At 36.0% G+C, this 16,756-nt stretch overlaps 1 protein-coding gene across 1 annotated transcript in view; it reads left to right on the forward strand.

Moving 5' to 3' along the window:
* LOC140144307 (uncharacterized) overlaps positions 1-16,756 on the forward strand; it is a 45,611-nt gene that overhangs the window by 14,044 nt on the left and 14,811 nt on the right. Inside the window, exons 7-8 of the mRNA XM_072166134.1 lie at positions 6,434-6,646; positions 9,191-9,315. Of these exons, the coding sequence (XP_072022235.1) occupies positions 6,434-6,646; positions 9,191-9,310 (333 nt within the window). The 3' untranslated portion in view covers positions 9,311-9,315. The remainder of the gene's footprint in view (positions 1-6,433; positions 6,647-9,190; positions 9,316-16,756) is intronic.

Here is a 16,756-nt window from a genome sequence, read left to right on the forward strand (position 1 = left end):
GGATACTTTTTTTTTCTCTTTAAAACAATAATGTAATATTAGCATAGAAAGAAGTCCATTAATTTTGTATTTTAAACAAAGAATATACGCACAACATTTTATCCCGAACATATCAGAAAACAATAATAAAATCAAATCCAAGCAAATTGTGGTTTTATTTCTAAGCTGGGCATACTTTTAAGCAAAACAGTTGCGAAGTAAATCTAGCAAGACCGAAATTAGACGCTCTTTGCAAAGTCAAGCCAAACAAGAGAAATGTGTCTGATTGGGGAAGGTGTTCTGACAATCCAACTTGAAATATAAACTTAGTCCACCTCAAATGACCTGTAACAATTTGTGATTGACATTACTTAATTCACCTCGGATGACTTTGATCTGACATTCAACTTTTTCGTTCTTACACCAATCATATCCATAACAATTTAACTCTTACAACTTCCTGTCAACTCTCTAATTTAAAACTCTAAATTTCTGTCTGTTTGCCTTTTCTGTCTACAGTTTGTTACAATTATTATGATAGGCAAACATTGCTGGGTAGATAACAGGATTTAGTTATTTACTTAATCCAATCATGGAGGTAGTATAGCTACAACCTTGGCGAAAAATGTTGCCACACCTGAGCGTTAATTGGCCAACATCCTGCCCCGCTCCCCTATTGCAATGTTGATTTGGACAAAATCGTCATCATTTCTACATTACAGTCTCCCAACATTGGAAAATGGGGGTGGGGAAGGGCAAGTGTAATCTGAATGTGCATTTGCAACTATTATACAAAATAGTACGGAACTATCCCATATTTAGCTTCGATTATGTGCTTTTAACACCAGAACGTGCTGGTGTGGCAACGAATTTCCGCCAGAGTTGTAGTAGGCTTACTACCTCCATGATCCAATCATGGCAATAACGTCAATTTTGGTCTTCAGTGTTTTAAAATACAACAATGTAGAACATGTATAATTAATATGCCGTGTTGTTTGCATACAGTTTTCCGCCCAATTGTGCCACCATATTGCAACTTTGGCAATAACCGCTATATAGATTCTATGGTAATTAGCAAACAAAAGCCATCAGTAGAGTCCTCGTTAATTGATTTTATCACTATGGACCACAATAGTCTCATCCCAATGGCATAGTCCAATAACCTCAATTACATAATCATAGTGCAAAATTTGACCTCAAGTTGCAGAGTATGAGTTTGTGTACCCAAATTTTCAAAGGATGAAAGTAGGCCTACAAATGTATTAGGGCTTAAGAACTGTTCCCATGATAGATGAGCATGTTGTGGATCCTAGTGTATGGTCAAATGTCACCGTCTATCGGGTTTCTAAGGCACACGGTAAACTGGTTGAACCCATACAAAGGTCAGGATTTATTTGGTGTTTTATAAATCCTAATTTTGTATTTTAAACAAAGAATATACGCTCACCATTTTATCCTGTGCATATCAGAAAACAATAATAAAATAAAATCCAAGCAAATTGTGGTTTTATTTCTGAGCTGGGCATAATTTTAGCAAAACAATTGCGAAGTCAATCTAGCAAGAGTGAAATTAGAAGCTTTTCACAAAGAATCACAAAGTCATGCCTATATTTTGGCGCCTCCGTAGAGGGCGCCAAAAAGCGGTGATCTCAGAGAGGGAAGGAATTACAGAGGCATCTGTTTATCATCCATAGTGGCAAAGACCTACAACAGACTACTACTCAACAGAATTCGTCCCTTCCTGGATCCTGTACTACGAATGAACCAAAATGGCTTCCGCCCTGGAAGGTCGACAGTGTCACAAATACTGGCCTTGAGAAGAATTATTGAAGAGATAAACAACAACAATCTGCAAGCGGCACTGGTCTTCATCGATTTGACACCATCCATCGAAGGAAAATGCTAGACATCCTAAGAGCATATGGAGTACCAGAGAAACTCATGGAGGAGGATAGGCCCGCAATGAACAAGATATGGAAGAGCAGCCTGCCTAGAAATCTTAAAACCAAGCTTTTCACCACTACAGTCGAATCAGTTCTGATGTATGGTGCAGAAACCTGGACAATTACATCAAAGTTTAGAAATGCGCTTGATGGTTGTTACACAAGACTACTGAGAAAAGCACTTAATGTTACCTGGCAGTCGCACACCACCAATAAGGAGCTGTACGGCAATCTCTCCCCAATCTCTGAAAGGCTGAAAACAAAAAGGCTGAGATTTGCTGGACATTGTGCCAGAAGTGAAACAGAGGCAGCTTCCAGAGTTTTGATCTGGCAGCCTACACATGGTGAAAGATCAAGAGGACAGCCACGGAAGGACTACATTAAGCAACTAATCGAGGATACTGGACTAGAGAAACAAGACATTAGGAACTTCATGCAGAACAGAGTTGTGTGGAGAGCCATCAGCGGAGTCCGACTAGACATGTCGACATAAGCAAGTAAGCAAGCACCAGAAGTCAATGTGATCAAAATTCCTTCCCACAAGGTAATAGGCAAATTGCATGACAACAGATACAGCTCGGAAGTTAATTCATCTCCTTTGTTACATTACACATATTGTGTTGTGGGAAGGAATTTAATCGGAATTATGGTCAAACTGACTGCCAGTGAAATTAAAACTTCAGGATCCATATATAAACTTCCTACCACAATCAGAAATGATCTGCAGTAGCTTTTAGTTTTGGTTTCTAATGCTTTGTATTTCACATGATGTTACCATTGTATATTTTTATTATTCTTGTTTGCGTTTATTTTTGCTCTTTTGGGTTTTGCTTACTGATGCTTTAATTGTTACTTCTATGTATGTAGGTGTGGATTTATGTAAATGCTGTTGATAAGATACTGCCTTTGACTTCTGTCTGCAATATCTACTATATTGGGCTATTCCATTTAAAATCAATATGGCACTAAATTTTTGTGCTTTTCTCAAAAACTGATCATATCAGGCAGTTACGAAAGCAGGCAAGAGTTGTGGTTTGAGAACCGCCTTGTCTCAAAACTGCTCTATTCGCAGGAATCTGTTATGCTAGTTTTGCGAAAGAAACAACGTCTAGAGTACACAGTCATGTTAAAATGGGCCATTACATAGCATGCTTTACATGTATACTTTGATTGCACATGTGGTGAATATCTTGTCTCTTTACTCAGATTATTCCTATAAGAAAATGATGATTTAAAGTCCTCTGAATCATAACCATTCAAATGCATGGTGGTAAAACCAATATACTAGTTGCATGTCTGATTTTAACATGTCATTTTTCTTGTACATAAAAAAAAACCTGCTGATAAGGTGCTGGCCCATATTTAAATTTTAAGTATAAACAGAGCTTAAAAAATTAATCCAGAAGTGATCCCCACCCTAACATTTAAAATATTATTCTGCTCATCTTTTCTGTAAAGTACTTAAATATATGGGTGACCTAATCGACACCCCCCCCCCCCACTTTTTCCTATCAAAATGGAGATTTTGGCATCAGAAGAAAGCTCATTTTTTTCCCATAATCCCATAATCATAAGTTTAGGCCTAAAATATATTCTTTTTAGAGGTTATTAACGAAAAAGTGATAGCCTTATTCCTAATTGTGGTATACCATACATAACATTCTATGGGCCATTGTGAAACACATTTTAACTTCTAATATCAAAACGACTAGTGCAATTCACCTCAAAACTTGGGAAACAGATTATTTTGGTACATGCCTCAATTTGAAGTACAAAACACAACAAATCTGACCACCCACCTTTATTTATACATTTTGATTGAAATCACCAAACAACAATACACTGCAATAGTCAATATGTAACTGAATAAGAGATTTTATCAAAAATGTTAACTCTCTCCATGCGGGTGTCGCCTGCAGACGACAAGTTTCAAATGTTGTTTAGAAACAAAACATTTTCATGAACATATGTGACCCCTCGGCACAACTGAGCCCGGATGTCGCCAGTGCCACTATTGAGATATGCTCCATCGAACTTAAAACAATAAACAATAGGAAACAAAGGATTTATTGACTATTTTATTGATTTTTCACTACTTAAATGTCAAGTACTATAGACATGATATACATCATTTTAAAGCTAATTTCAAGCAGAATATTTTGGTTGAATATCTCAAAAATGATGATTGGCGACTTCAGGGCTCAGTTGTGGCGAGGGGTCACATATTTGGAATCACCATGAAAAATGCATTAAAATTAGTACATGTACAAACAAGCCTAGTATTGGTTCAGTGGTTTTAAGATAGCTCTTGATATTTTGAGAAAATATCACAAAACTTGGACTGCTTATGTTAAAGCCTATAATATGGCTAGTATATGCAGAGCATTTAAGAGTAGGTACATCAAGAAAGGGACATTCTGAATATTTGCATGATTGTGTCAAATTTGATATTATAAAATGTTATTAAATCATCAAAGGTTACACAAAGGGAAAATCATAGGCTACTCAATTAAAGTTCACACTCCCTCTGTGGACGGGAAGATGTTAGAAATATCTTCCATGGGGGAGTATGAATTTCAAATGGAATTAGCATTTAATTTAAAAATGTATGTAAAGGAGAAAACACAACACTCTATTAATATTATTAAGTGTAATTTTAATTCACCTGCCCATAATGGGCTTTTCCAGTTGAAATCCACACTCCCCCTGTAGGAAATTTTAGAAAATACTTCAGTATCTTCCACAGAGGGAGTAGTTTTTCAAATATAATTGGTCAAAAATGGTCAGAGTTAATAATTTTGAAACCCATACACCCCCTATAAAAGGACTGTATTATGACTTTACCTATATCATCCACAACTGGAGTGAATATTTCAAATGGAAGTTACCCAGTTGTCTATTCTAGTCGAAACTTATACTCCTTCTGTGACCCACATTTTAAATGGATTAGCCCAATAAAATTAGTAAAGTTGGGTACAGCTCATTGGCTCACCCTGTATTAATAATAAGCTCTGTGACACCTTTGACATTATGGGACAACACATAACGTTGTTTAAATGGGAATTCCCCTTGTATATCCCACGGATTCCCCCTGTGGCATGTATACATAATATGTGTTGTCATTAAATGTCAGGGTAAACATGTAATGGAGTGGTATTGTCCACTTAAATGTCAATATCCAGTAATGCATTAGCATTGACGTAATCCATCTTGTTGTGGAATGGATTGATAGGTGTGTGCTGATTACACAGAGAATTGTTGTGATTATTTATTAGAGAAATTGACAGTAATATTATATTGTTGTGTTTGTCATACTGCTTGTGGTGGGGTTTTGGGCCCTAATAGGATGAGAGGGTGTATCATCTAATTACATCGCTAACAATTGACTTCCTTTTGCCATAGTTGACTTTTCTAGTTGACTCAGATGTGAAAACTAAAATGTTTAAAGATACAAAGAGATTTTAAAATGGTTACATTTGTGACATGGAATATGAAAAGGAGTATGGGGTAGGATCCTAAATGGGAGAAATAACAAACAATCTGCCCGGGGTGATTTTTTTCACAATTTGGGTTTGTTGCAAATTTGTGATGTTAATCATGTTTACAATATGGTCTGATAGTTTCAGACTGGAATATAACTGGCATCTTGTGTATTTTTTCCAGACATTTTTTTTTTATCATCGCTTAGGAATGTCCGATTTCATTAGAGAAAATGGCGTTGTGGAGCAAAATATCTCCACATTAAAATACTCAAAATTGATAACCTGCCCAAAAATGTCTCTTTTTGATATATCACATTTGTCATAGGTTGGGTGGCACATACTTTGGTAAAGGAACGTATCTTCCTCTTATTGTCTTTACAAGTTGCATCATTTTACCATGCAAGGGACATTGAAAAGGTTGACCAAAGTTATGGCAAAAGGAAGTATTGTAGCATGTTAGTGAAGTATATAAGATACACCCTTTTACCATATTAAGGCAGTTTTAACTCTCTCCACATGGGTGTCGACTGCAGATGACAAGTTTCAATTTTTTTTTTTTAATATTCAAAAATTTCAGAAATGTATATTTTTATTACCATATTTGCAACCAGCATGAAAAATGCATTACAATGAGTACAAACTAATCCAGTATTGGTTCAGAGGTTCTTGAGATAGCTCTTGATATTTTGAAAAAAATATTCCAAAACTTGGGACTTTTTATGTTTGATGACTATGGCTAGCATGCAGAGCATTAAGATTGTTATGTGGTCAATTGCCGTAGGGATTTGTGCAGTTTGTTTCTCCTTAGCAATTTTACACATTCATTTCTTTTAAAAAATGAGTCAATTTTGGAGCAGCGTAGGATGGGCAGTTACTTTTGAATTGTGTGTTATTCAAGTTTGACATCATGTAAATGGTTCTATCCTCAGGAAGTCATTAAAACATCTTGAATAATATTAATAATAGGAATAGTATCTTTCTCATTTCATTTGATAAAGCTGTTTGTTGCTTTTTATTTTCTCTATTTAGGATGGAAAGATCTTAACAGCATCATGGCAAGCAGAGAAATCAGTACAAATTTGGGACTGTGCTTCAGGCCGTCTTGAGCAAACAATTGACCTGTTCAAACGTTCTATGATGGGTGAATTCCCGTACTGTGCCCAGTTCTGTGACAATAATGTGGTGTTGGCTGGGGGAAGTGGCACATGCAGTGTACAAGCTATTGATAAAGACAAAAATAAGGTAGGAATTATTTGTCTCAGCTTGAATTTGGTTAGGAAGAAGGTGCTGGCCACAGTATCAATCACGCATGTTAACCTAAGTGTGTAGAGCATTATAACCATGTGAAGGTGATTTGTCAGTACACTTGCGGCATAACCGTGTAAAAGCATTGACATCACTACCAAACACAAGGTAAAATGATCTTTAGACTGACTGATGAGCCGTATGCACAATTGTTGTGTGCAGTTTTGCTCTTTCTAATCTCTTAAAACTGTCTGAAATTTGGAACATATTTTAGAACATAGAACACACTCTCCTGTCATGTCACAAGGTGTAACTTTAGACACAATGAGTACATGTCAATTCTATATCAATCCACGATGTTATGAGTCCCGCCTATTATGAGCTGATCAGAGTATAGAGTGGTATCTTGCTTGTTAACACTAACAAGAATTAACTAATGACAATGTTGGTAGAGAATAGAAGATTCCATAAATAAAAAGGGCAGTGATTTGTAATGCACTACACACAGGCATAAATCCACAAGCATCAATACACTTACCAAAAAGACAAACCATAGGCCTATAAACATTTAGCAACAATCAGGGACTTGGAGCTAAGATGCACACACCCTATACATACCACAATAAACCATCACAGCCATGATCTGCTCCCTAAATGTGGTAACCAAGGCAATAAGCAGTTAGTTCCTTGCCCAGGGGAATTCCAGGTTAGCTCAATTATTTCATGAGAACAAATAGAGACTGTTCTGGGGCTCAAAGTCACATCCCTACACACCAAGGTACGGTTTGATCTTTTTCTTAGCAAGTCCTGGGGAGGGAAGCATTCCTCTTTGGTGGTAAAGGTTGTAAACTCAGAATCTATACTTATTAAAACATGAAAAATGCGGAAATTTTCCAGACGTTTAAAGAAAGTATTGAAAAAAATCACACTTTCAAACAACTCGACTTAAATAATTTAAAGGATCAGTATAAGACAATCCTGATTTACATTGTTTTTTGTCTGTTCGGTGTGGTGCTAACCAAAGTAACATGAGACTTCAGTACTGGGTAGTACAAGTGTACAGTTGCCTGATGAACACTACTGAATAAAATCATACTCAAATGATGTTAATTCTGTTTTGTAAAAATGTCAGGAATTAAGTCTGATCCTTGAATTTGTTTCAATTCAATGCAAATTTGATTTGATTTCATAGTAGTGTAGGTTGGAACCCTCCACATGGGTGTTGCCTGCAGATGAGAAGTAACACATTTTCTTTAAAAATTCAAAAATTTCATAATTCTACATTGTCATAACCATAATTGTAATCAGCATGGAAAATGCATTAAAATGAGTACAAACAAGCCTAGTATTGGTTCAATGGTTCTTGAGATAGCTCTTGATATTTTGAGAAGAGAAAATATCTCAAAACTTGGGACTTTATGTTGAGCATTAAAGTACTCCTCATTTACCTCATTAAAGTACTTCTCAGCCACACATCCCATTATGAGCCACAATGACCTCTTACAAGTGTCAAAGTCCAATAACCCCCATTCAACAATCATATTTAAAATTGACATCAAGTTGTGGAGTATGAGTTTTTGTACCAATACATTCAGAGGTCATTTTATAAGTGTGCAAGTACATGTATATTGGCAGATGAGATTGATTGAGATTATAGTGTGTGCATCCACCATTCCACTAGAAAGCCCTGTGAACATCTTAATGCTTTGCATGCGAGCCATGTAGGCTTCGACATAAGAAGTCAAGTTTCGAGATATTTTTCCAAAGTATCATGCAGGCCTCGCCGTTTGAGGCAAGCGATCGCTCTCGCTCGCCCAAACTCGATTTCTAGCGAGCGATTTTCCACTCGCCATAGACGCTTAATATTACTCACCGCGAATCTCCCAAAATCTACCATTGAATCAACCAATCAATCAGCATTTAATTGATTTTGTGCCCCTCCAAGCGGAGAAAGTCAAAAATTTTAGCACGCTTTGGGCGCATTTCAACATAGATACCGTTTTAAGACCAAAGCTTTATTTGATTATACCCAAATAAGTGATATTGTGAAATTTCGACCACTCGCCTAGCATCATGCTAGCGAGTGATTAACCACTCGCCTTTAAAATCTAGACGGCAAGGCCTGATCAAGAGCTATCCCAAGACCTACTGAACCAATACTAGCAGGCATGAGAATTTTCAGTTTAAAAACTGAATTCAGTTTTTTTTATAGTCAAAATTTCCGAAACTTTATTTAATTTCAGCCTGTTTTTGGTACTTTTTGCCCAATTTCACACGCATTTTCAGTTTTTTCAGTTTTTTTTAGGAAAGTGCAGTCTCATGCCTGTACTAGGCTTGATTGTACTAATTTTAATGCATTTTCCATGCTGATTCCAAATATGGTCATAAAAATGTACAATTCTGAAATGTTCAAATTTTTAAGGAAATTTTTTTTAAAAACTTGTTGTCGGCAGTCGACACCTGTATGGAGCGAGTTAAATAATCCAAATGTATTTCATGATAGTGTGTTTTGTATTGATTCACTCTTTGTTCCCTTCTCAGTTGGTTGTTGATATGTCATTGGAGGATAAACCAGTACAGGCATTAGACAGCACCAATGGAGGGCGTTTGTTTGCACTTGGGGGCGCTTCTACAACGATCAAAATGGCTAGACTACAATAGTGCAGGTAAGTATCACTCAACCTCTTTGTCAGTGGTGGTGTGGTGACTTGTGATTGGAAATCAATGTCTGCATCAGTTAGAGAATAAAGGTAATGTTATTAGCTGCTGTCGTGCATCTATTGTCTCGTATAACACAGGCGACATCATTGTTTTAAGTATGTTTATGCCAAAAATTATGATGTCGCCCGTATTATATGAGATGGTAGATACATGACAAAGGCTAAAAACAGTACCTTTATTCTCATTCTTAAACACTTCGCCTGCACCATTGTCCACAAGCGTAAAAAAATATGTCCCGATTTTATTCAAAGTGGTTTCATATTTTTCTGCTTGGAACAACATTTTAAACAAAGAATAGTTTACTATATCTCAGGTGTTTTGTTACCTGATAACAAACTAGGTCAAGGTTAACATAATTCAATGGGCTTTGAATTTGTTGCCCTATGTATCGCGTATATTTACGGTCTTTTGCATAAATGTGAAGACATGCAATGCTCTATCGCATATATGCGAAGGCACGTTATGCTGGTGTGATTGATACAGGCACAAGCGGGTCTCATGAATATGTGAGAAGTCACAACATACAAAGCACTTTGACTGATAGTCTGTGTCTCTTTATAGTTTATGATTTCGTTTTTTTCCTGCCCAATGACAATTTGTAATTCTTAAGAAGCACAAGATCATTACAGTATATGACTACAGTGGAATCTCGTTAACACACAAAATTACTGGGGCTATGGAATTTAGTTTTAAGAACATTTTAGTTTGTGGTTGTGCTCTGCATGCTAGCGATAGGCTTCAACATAAAAGTTTTGAGATGTAATTCAAGAGCTATCTATAAGAACCACTGAACCAATACTAGGCTTGTTTGTACTCATTTTAATGCACTTTTCATGTTGATTCCAAATATGGTCATGAAAATTTACAATTCTGAAATTTTGAAACTTGTCGTCTGCAGTCGGTACCCATGTGGAGAGAGTTAAGGGACTTTGTGCAAGTTATAGATCACTGCCCTCTGGCTGCTAGTAGTCCATTGAAATAAACACATAATGTGTAGTAAGTGTAACACCCAGGTATATGTCATCAATGAACAGGAAATATCTACAAGGTGGCAGACATTGGCTGACAACTAATCATCAATGACAATATTTTCCAATACTGTTTAAGTGGTCATTTTCGCAGAACATTATTAGTTGCAATCTTTGCGCTTAATACAGCTACCACAGAAATAAAAACATGCGAATGCGTTTATTTTATGGATAGGTCTATTTGGAAACCTCAAAATCCCAAATTTAAAAACAAGCAAAGTAGTTTAAAATTGGCAGAGTGTGAAACATTACACAATAATGACAGTAGATTGATTTTGTAACATGTTCAAATTCAAATATTTTATTTGGAGAGTACATGGGCCAAGTGCTACAATCAACAATCATTTATGGTTGAAAAAAATTGGGGAAAAAAATCGGCAAAAAATTACAATTTTGTATCTAAAAGGGACCATGGCTGCCAGGTGCTGCGCTCCGGTCACTATGCTTCCCTCCCTAGGGCCAGCTCGCAACTGTCTCAGTGTATTATTTTCAGAATTTTTTTGGGCAAGTCACTGGCATCTTTGTTTTTGAAGTTGTATTTTGCAAGTTTTTTCATTCTAATAAACAACCCCCTTTTTGAAAATGCAGTGCCCATTGGGCATTTAACAGAGTAAATATGGTACATAACAATGAAATATCATACATGTAGCATTTTGTAGCATGCAAAACAACAAAACAGCATGGTGACAAAATAATCCATAATAATATAGCTTTAAGGTGGCTGTATGATGTATCTCAAGCTCAGAATTGTTGTGCTAAATCATTCTGAACATAAATTACAGCAGACTTTTCATGCCTAAAAAACACCATAATGTTGTAAACAGTATAAAGTCAAATGTATAATTTGTATAGATATTTAACAACAACCAGTGCCAAGTCCATTTCCAAGAATATAGTAGTCTTTTAAAAACAAGAAGTGGTATCCAAAGTCAATAACCACATATTTATTTGCCAATTAACTTATGATTTTGTAAGTTTTGCCAAGTTGAATGATTTCAGCATTTTATGTTGCAGCCAGTTTTCCTGTTTGGTGGGACGTAAACCTCAAAGCATTGAAGTGCAATAATCATGATAAGTACATGCTTTGAAAGCGAAGTTTGTTAGAATATAATTGGGCACAAAAAAAGCACATGGCCTAGACGTTGTTCCACAAGCCTCAGCACACTTAACATGTTGTCGCTGACCACTACATCCTCATATCATTCCATAAACCATTAAACAACCACACAGGGACTTGCAGCTAAAAAGTGCACACCCTAGACATTCCACAATTTACCTTCACAGACAAGATTAGCTCGCGAGTTTCGTACCGGTTACAAAGACAATTAGCAGTAAGTTCCTTGTCCAGGGGAATTTCAAGCTAACTCAATTTTTACACAAGAGTGTACTATCCACCGCTGGGGTTTGAACCCGCAATCTTTCGCACCAGAGTCAAACACCTTATCGATTGAGCTAACTTGATGGCTTGTTACTGGTCAATATTCCAAAGGGATATTAGTCCGAAACCCAATAACTTAGTTATAAACCGGAATCCTAACCCTAACCGTAATCTTCACCCTAGCCCTAACCTATAACTAATATAGCCATATTATATATTATAACATTTGATGAGGAGGACCTCAATGTTTTTTGGCCCCACATATGTGCGGGGCTTATGTTATCATCCAGATGGTTGCCGGTCTGTGTGAAAACCTAATAATGATAATATTGGATGGCTTATTTCGCATGATACCATAACATATCGGATTCGTCATACAAATATCGAACTTGCCGTTGGCTCGTCCGATATTTTTATGACTCATCCGATATGTTATGGTATCATGCTCAGCCATCCAATATTATATCAAACTTGGTATAATCATAATGATAGGATATGGTAGCCTGATGTGCTGTACAGTTTTGTGTCATGTTATTTGCATATTTATGAATATTAATGAGCTTATTTGCATATTTTACCTACATTTCATTAATCCACACTGCAGCTTAAATGCAATAACCAATGAACTTTAAACTTAGTATTATAATAGCAATTAGCATTACATTATAATAAAATAAAAATAATAAATAAATATAGATATTTATATAGCGCTTTATGCCGTAAACAGCCTCAAAGCGCTTTACATTTATTCCGCCGTTATTAGAATATGTCGGAACCGCGTTTGCTGCCTACAAATGGCGCAGGGTTCATCAGTACAACGACTGTGACTACCCCTAACAGCTTCCCATTGCACCTGGGTGGGGTGAGGCAAGCGTGACAAAGCGCCTTGTCCAGGGCGCAACACGGTGGCGGGACGGGGACTCGAACCCACGCACGTCAAGCAAGCTCTCAGATTATGAGTCCAAGGCCGTAACCACTGAGCCACCGTGCCCTCTTTAATATGGCAACCTAATGTGCTGCATAGTTTTGTGTCGTGTTATTTGCATATTTCTGAATATTAATGAGCTTATTTGCATATTGCATATTATTTGTATTTACAAACCTTTGTTATTTACACACCTCTATGTGGGCGCCACCTTAATTATGAACCGCGTAATTCTACTTTAAAATTCTGTTTTTTACAAGATTTTAATTTACAGTAGTAAACTAACATATCCAGTAAAAATAAAATTTTTTGTACAACATTTGCAAAATATTTTTCCTGTTTGTAATTAGTTTGTACCACACAAGTCTGATATATTCTAAATTAAGACCGATAAACTGTATAAATGATTGTTTTTAGAGTTTGTGAGTACAAACTTGCATCATATGTGGTAAAAAAGAAATCAATCAACCGACTCTGATTATGGAACTTTAAGGGTAATACAGCTTTGTTTTGGCAATTTGGAGCTTGAGTGAAAGAGCACTAATTTTTGCTGTTAAGTGTATTTTGCCACAAAAAGTAACATTTTGAGGTTTTGACATTAGTGTCGACCCTCAAATAACAGTAACAATAATAATAATAGTTACAAAATGAATGTGATGAATGCAAGAAAATGAATGTCAATGTCAAGGTAACATGAGTAAGCCATCTAGCATGCTCAATTAAACCTAGCATAGCATGAAGACTTGTTGAAGAGTGTTTATTTTTATTGAATGTATGAATCACATGTTTCAATGTGCCATCTATCCTTGGGATAGGATGCCAGGCAGAGGGTATGGATATTGATATAATCCAGGAATGAACTATTTTTTGTACAAATATATTTATGATGCAAAACTGCAAATTCACAAACAGGGAACAGTAATTGTCACATTTGAAGGTATCATCATTTTGCAGGGATGCAAAAATTGTGTAACTGGTCAAACTGTTTTTTATTAGTTATGCGTGTTTGATGTCCCCTACAAAACGAAAATACCTTCCAATTTGACCATTTGTACTGTTCCATGTTTTGCCAAATGAGCAAAAAATTTACACAGGAGGTTTTTCCTGCCCAGCGATGTTATTATACAAATGAAGAGCTTATTTCCAAACCGTGTTAAGTCCACCCACCTTCAAAATTGAGATTTTGATGAAAATGGGTAATGAGTAACTAGGGCTATCCAGCAATGTGTGTGTTTTTTTCCAAAATTAGTCAAGTCCCGAAATATTGACACACAAAGTATCGATTTTTTTCCAAAACGTGTTAAGTCCAATCCAGTTTGGTAGCAAACTGTGTTAAGTCCACGAACAATGCCCTTGTGGGCAGCTTGTAGGCAAGTAGCACGGCATAGGGCTTCCAATAGTCAATCGTTAAGTTCTATTGATAACATTGCCTTGCTTTGCGTCTTCGTTCTTGTTTGGTCCTGAGACTAGTATACCTGAATTTGGTCTGCATACAAAGTTGTTGCTGTTGGTTTTTTTTTAATAGTAGGCCTAGTTTGTATGGGATTTCTTAAATATTTGATAGATACCCCAGAAAGACATGAAAAGGGTGGGAAGGGGAGAGGGAGGGTTGTGATGGTAGAATTAATGTTAGAGGATGGTGGTAGAGTTAGTTTTTGATATTATTATTTTGTATGATTATCAAAATGTGCTACTAAATTCAAGGTATTATTTTAAAGTTAAAGGTATAAAAAACTTAGGACTTACAGACTTTTGGTCTTTAAAAAGACTTAAAAACTTACGGCGGTCAATATGAGAGTAGGGTGGCAGTATGAGGGAGGGGGGAATTGTGATAATGTGATAAAACAAGTGGGTATTTCGGGTCATCACTTATTGTCAGTGAAATGATGTTTATTCAATTCTGAGAAATGCAATACAACTCAGTTTTGAATTTTGAACTATTTTAAACATCAAATTTTGGTAAAAAATGGTTTCGAGGAGGGGGTTCGAGATGCAAAGTGTTTTGTAGCAAAATTGTGTTTTATAGTAGAGAGAATCACATTTTGTATGTTTATAATAAATTTGTTATCTTTTAAGACTAGTTTGAGAAAAATATGGTTAGTTCTGTGTTACATATGCTATGTTTTGTGTCAAAATGTGTTAAGTCCATGCCAGAAATTGCATTTTGTGTCAAAACGTGTTAAGTCCATGCTATTTTTAAAATAAATTAATTCATTAAAAAAAAATCAAAAGTCTCTAGATTTTAACTTAACATGTATTTATGGTCCTATATATGTCACCTTCACTTCACAGTAATTTTATATAAATCGAACATTATTTCATTGCCATAAAGAAAATTCCTGATTTTCTTCAAAGTGAATCTTGTGGACTTAACACGGTTTGGAAATAAGCTCTTCAAATATTGAATGTTTATGAGTTCAATGGTAAGAATATTTTCATTCGGTGAAATATGGACTGTCCCATTCAACAAGGCTTTGCCGAGTTGAATGGAACAGTTCATATTTCACCGAATGAAAATATGTTTTATATAACTCATAAATAAGTTCCCTTGCTTCCACTTAATTTTATAAATCACCAGGAAAACAAAATAAATTAAATGATTAAATGCATATTTATTTTAGAAGCAACACCCGCACCTATAATTGGCGAGTCGAGGTGGAAATCTCTCACTGTACACTCCGTGTCCGTGCAATGGAAAAATTACTATGGCACGGACGGGGAGTGCAATAGTCCTTTTGCAGCTGGCCGCTAAAAATAGCAGAAATAATCAATAGTAGTTTGCCAATCAAATGACAAGAAACTGTGTATGAGTTGTTTAGCTTGTGTATGAGTTGTTTAGCTTGTGTACAGCTTAGTAAAGGTTCTATCTTTAGCAAAGACAGTGATTATACATCAACAGGTGATTTATACTGCTCTGTGTGCTCCCCAAAGGCTTCAACATAAAGATTCGATATTTGGGATATTTTCTCAAAATATCTACTGAACCAATATTAGGCTTGTTTGTACTCATTTTAATGCATTTTTCATACTGATTCACCAATTCCAAATATGGACATGGATTTGTAAAATTTTGACATTTTGAATTTGTCAAGAAAACTTGGAACTTATTGTCTCAGATAACACTTGGGATAATAGACTACACACACATGAATTGTATTGTAACCCCATGTGCACTTTGTTATGAGTTTGGCAGAATACCAAATAGTGATTTGTCTATTTGTTATTCATGTACACAAAAGAGTTGCTCAGACAGTGCAGCACTATACTGTTAACTCACTAAACATGAAACTTTTTTTGACATTATTTGCAAATTGTTAGAAAAGGTTGCCAGAAAACTTTTAAATGTTGGGATATAAAGGGTTGAAATTTTGTTATAACATTCAAAAACCTTTACATAAAGGTAACAAAAAAACTAAGGTTTTATTTCTAATGGTGACTCACATGTCAAATTGCTAGAATTTACATTAAGGGGGTACTACACCCCTCATTAAATTTGTGTCTATTTTTGCATTTTTCTCAAAAACTAATAACACAGTGGTAACACAAGTTATGTATATTATAGGGGCAAGGACTCCAATTACTACACTGGAATTTCAGTGACCCAAGACAAGCGGTTCGTTATTTATGATAAGAAATGAGGTACCGCTAGGATGTACCTCATTTCCTATCATATATACTGAACCGCTTGTCTTGAGTCACTGAAATTTCAGTGTAGTAATTGCTTTCCTTGCCCCAATAATATACATAACTTTTGTTACCAGTGTGTTATTATTTTTTTGAGAAAAATGCAAAAATAGTAACAAATTTACCACAGGGGTGTAGTACCCCCTTAATCACACCTAAACAGAAACAGTGCAATTACCACCCTACATAGGCAATTAGGATAAACTGCCTTGCCCAAGGATACAACACGTTGGCACAAGTGGGGTTCGAACTCGCAACCTATGGATTATGAGTCGAGCGCCTTAATAACTCGGCCACACATGCTCCTCAAAGTGGTCATTACCACTTTTTCAAGGGTGATCAAGGACCAACCACAAATTGGTTGGTAGGTG

The sequence above is a fragment of the Amphiura filiformis genome, unplaced genomic scaffold (genome assembly GCF_039555335.1).
Source record: "Amphiura filiformis unplaced genomic scaffold, Afil_fr2py scaffold_48, whole genome shotgun sequence".
Lineage (NCBI taxonomy): Eukaryota > Metazoa > Echinodermata > Ophiuroidea > Amphilepidida > Amphiuridae > Amphiura > Amphiura filiformis.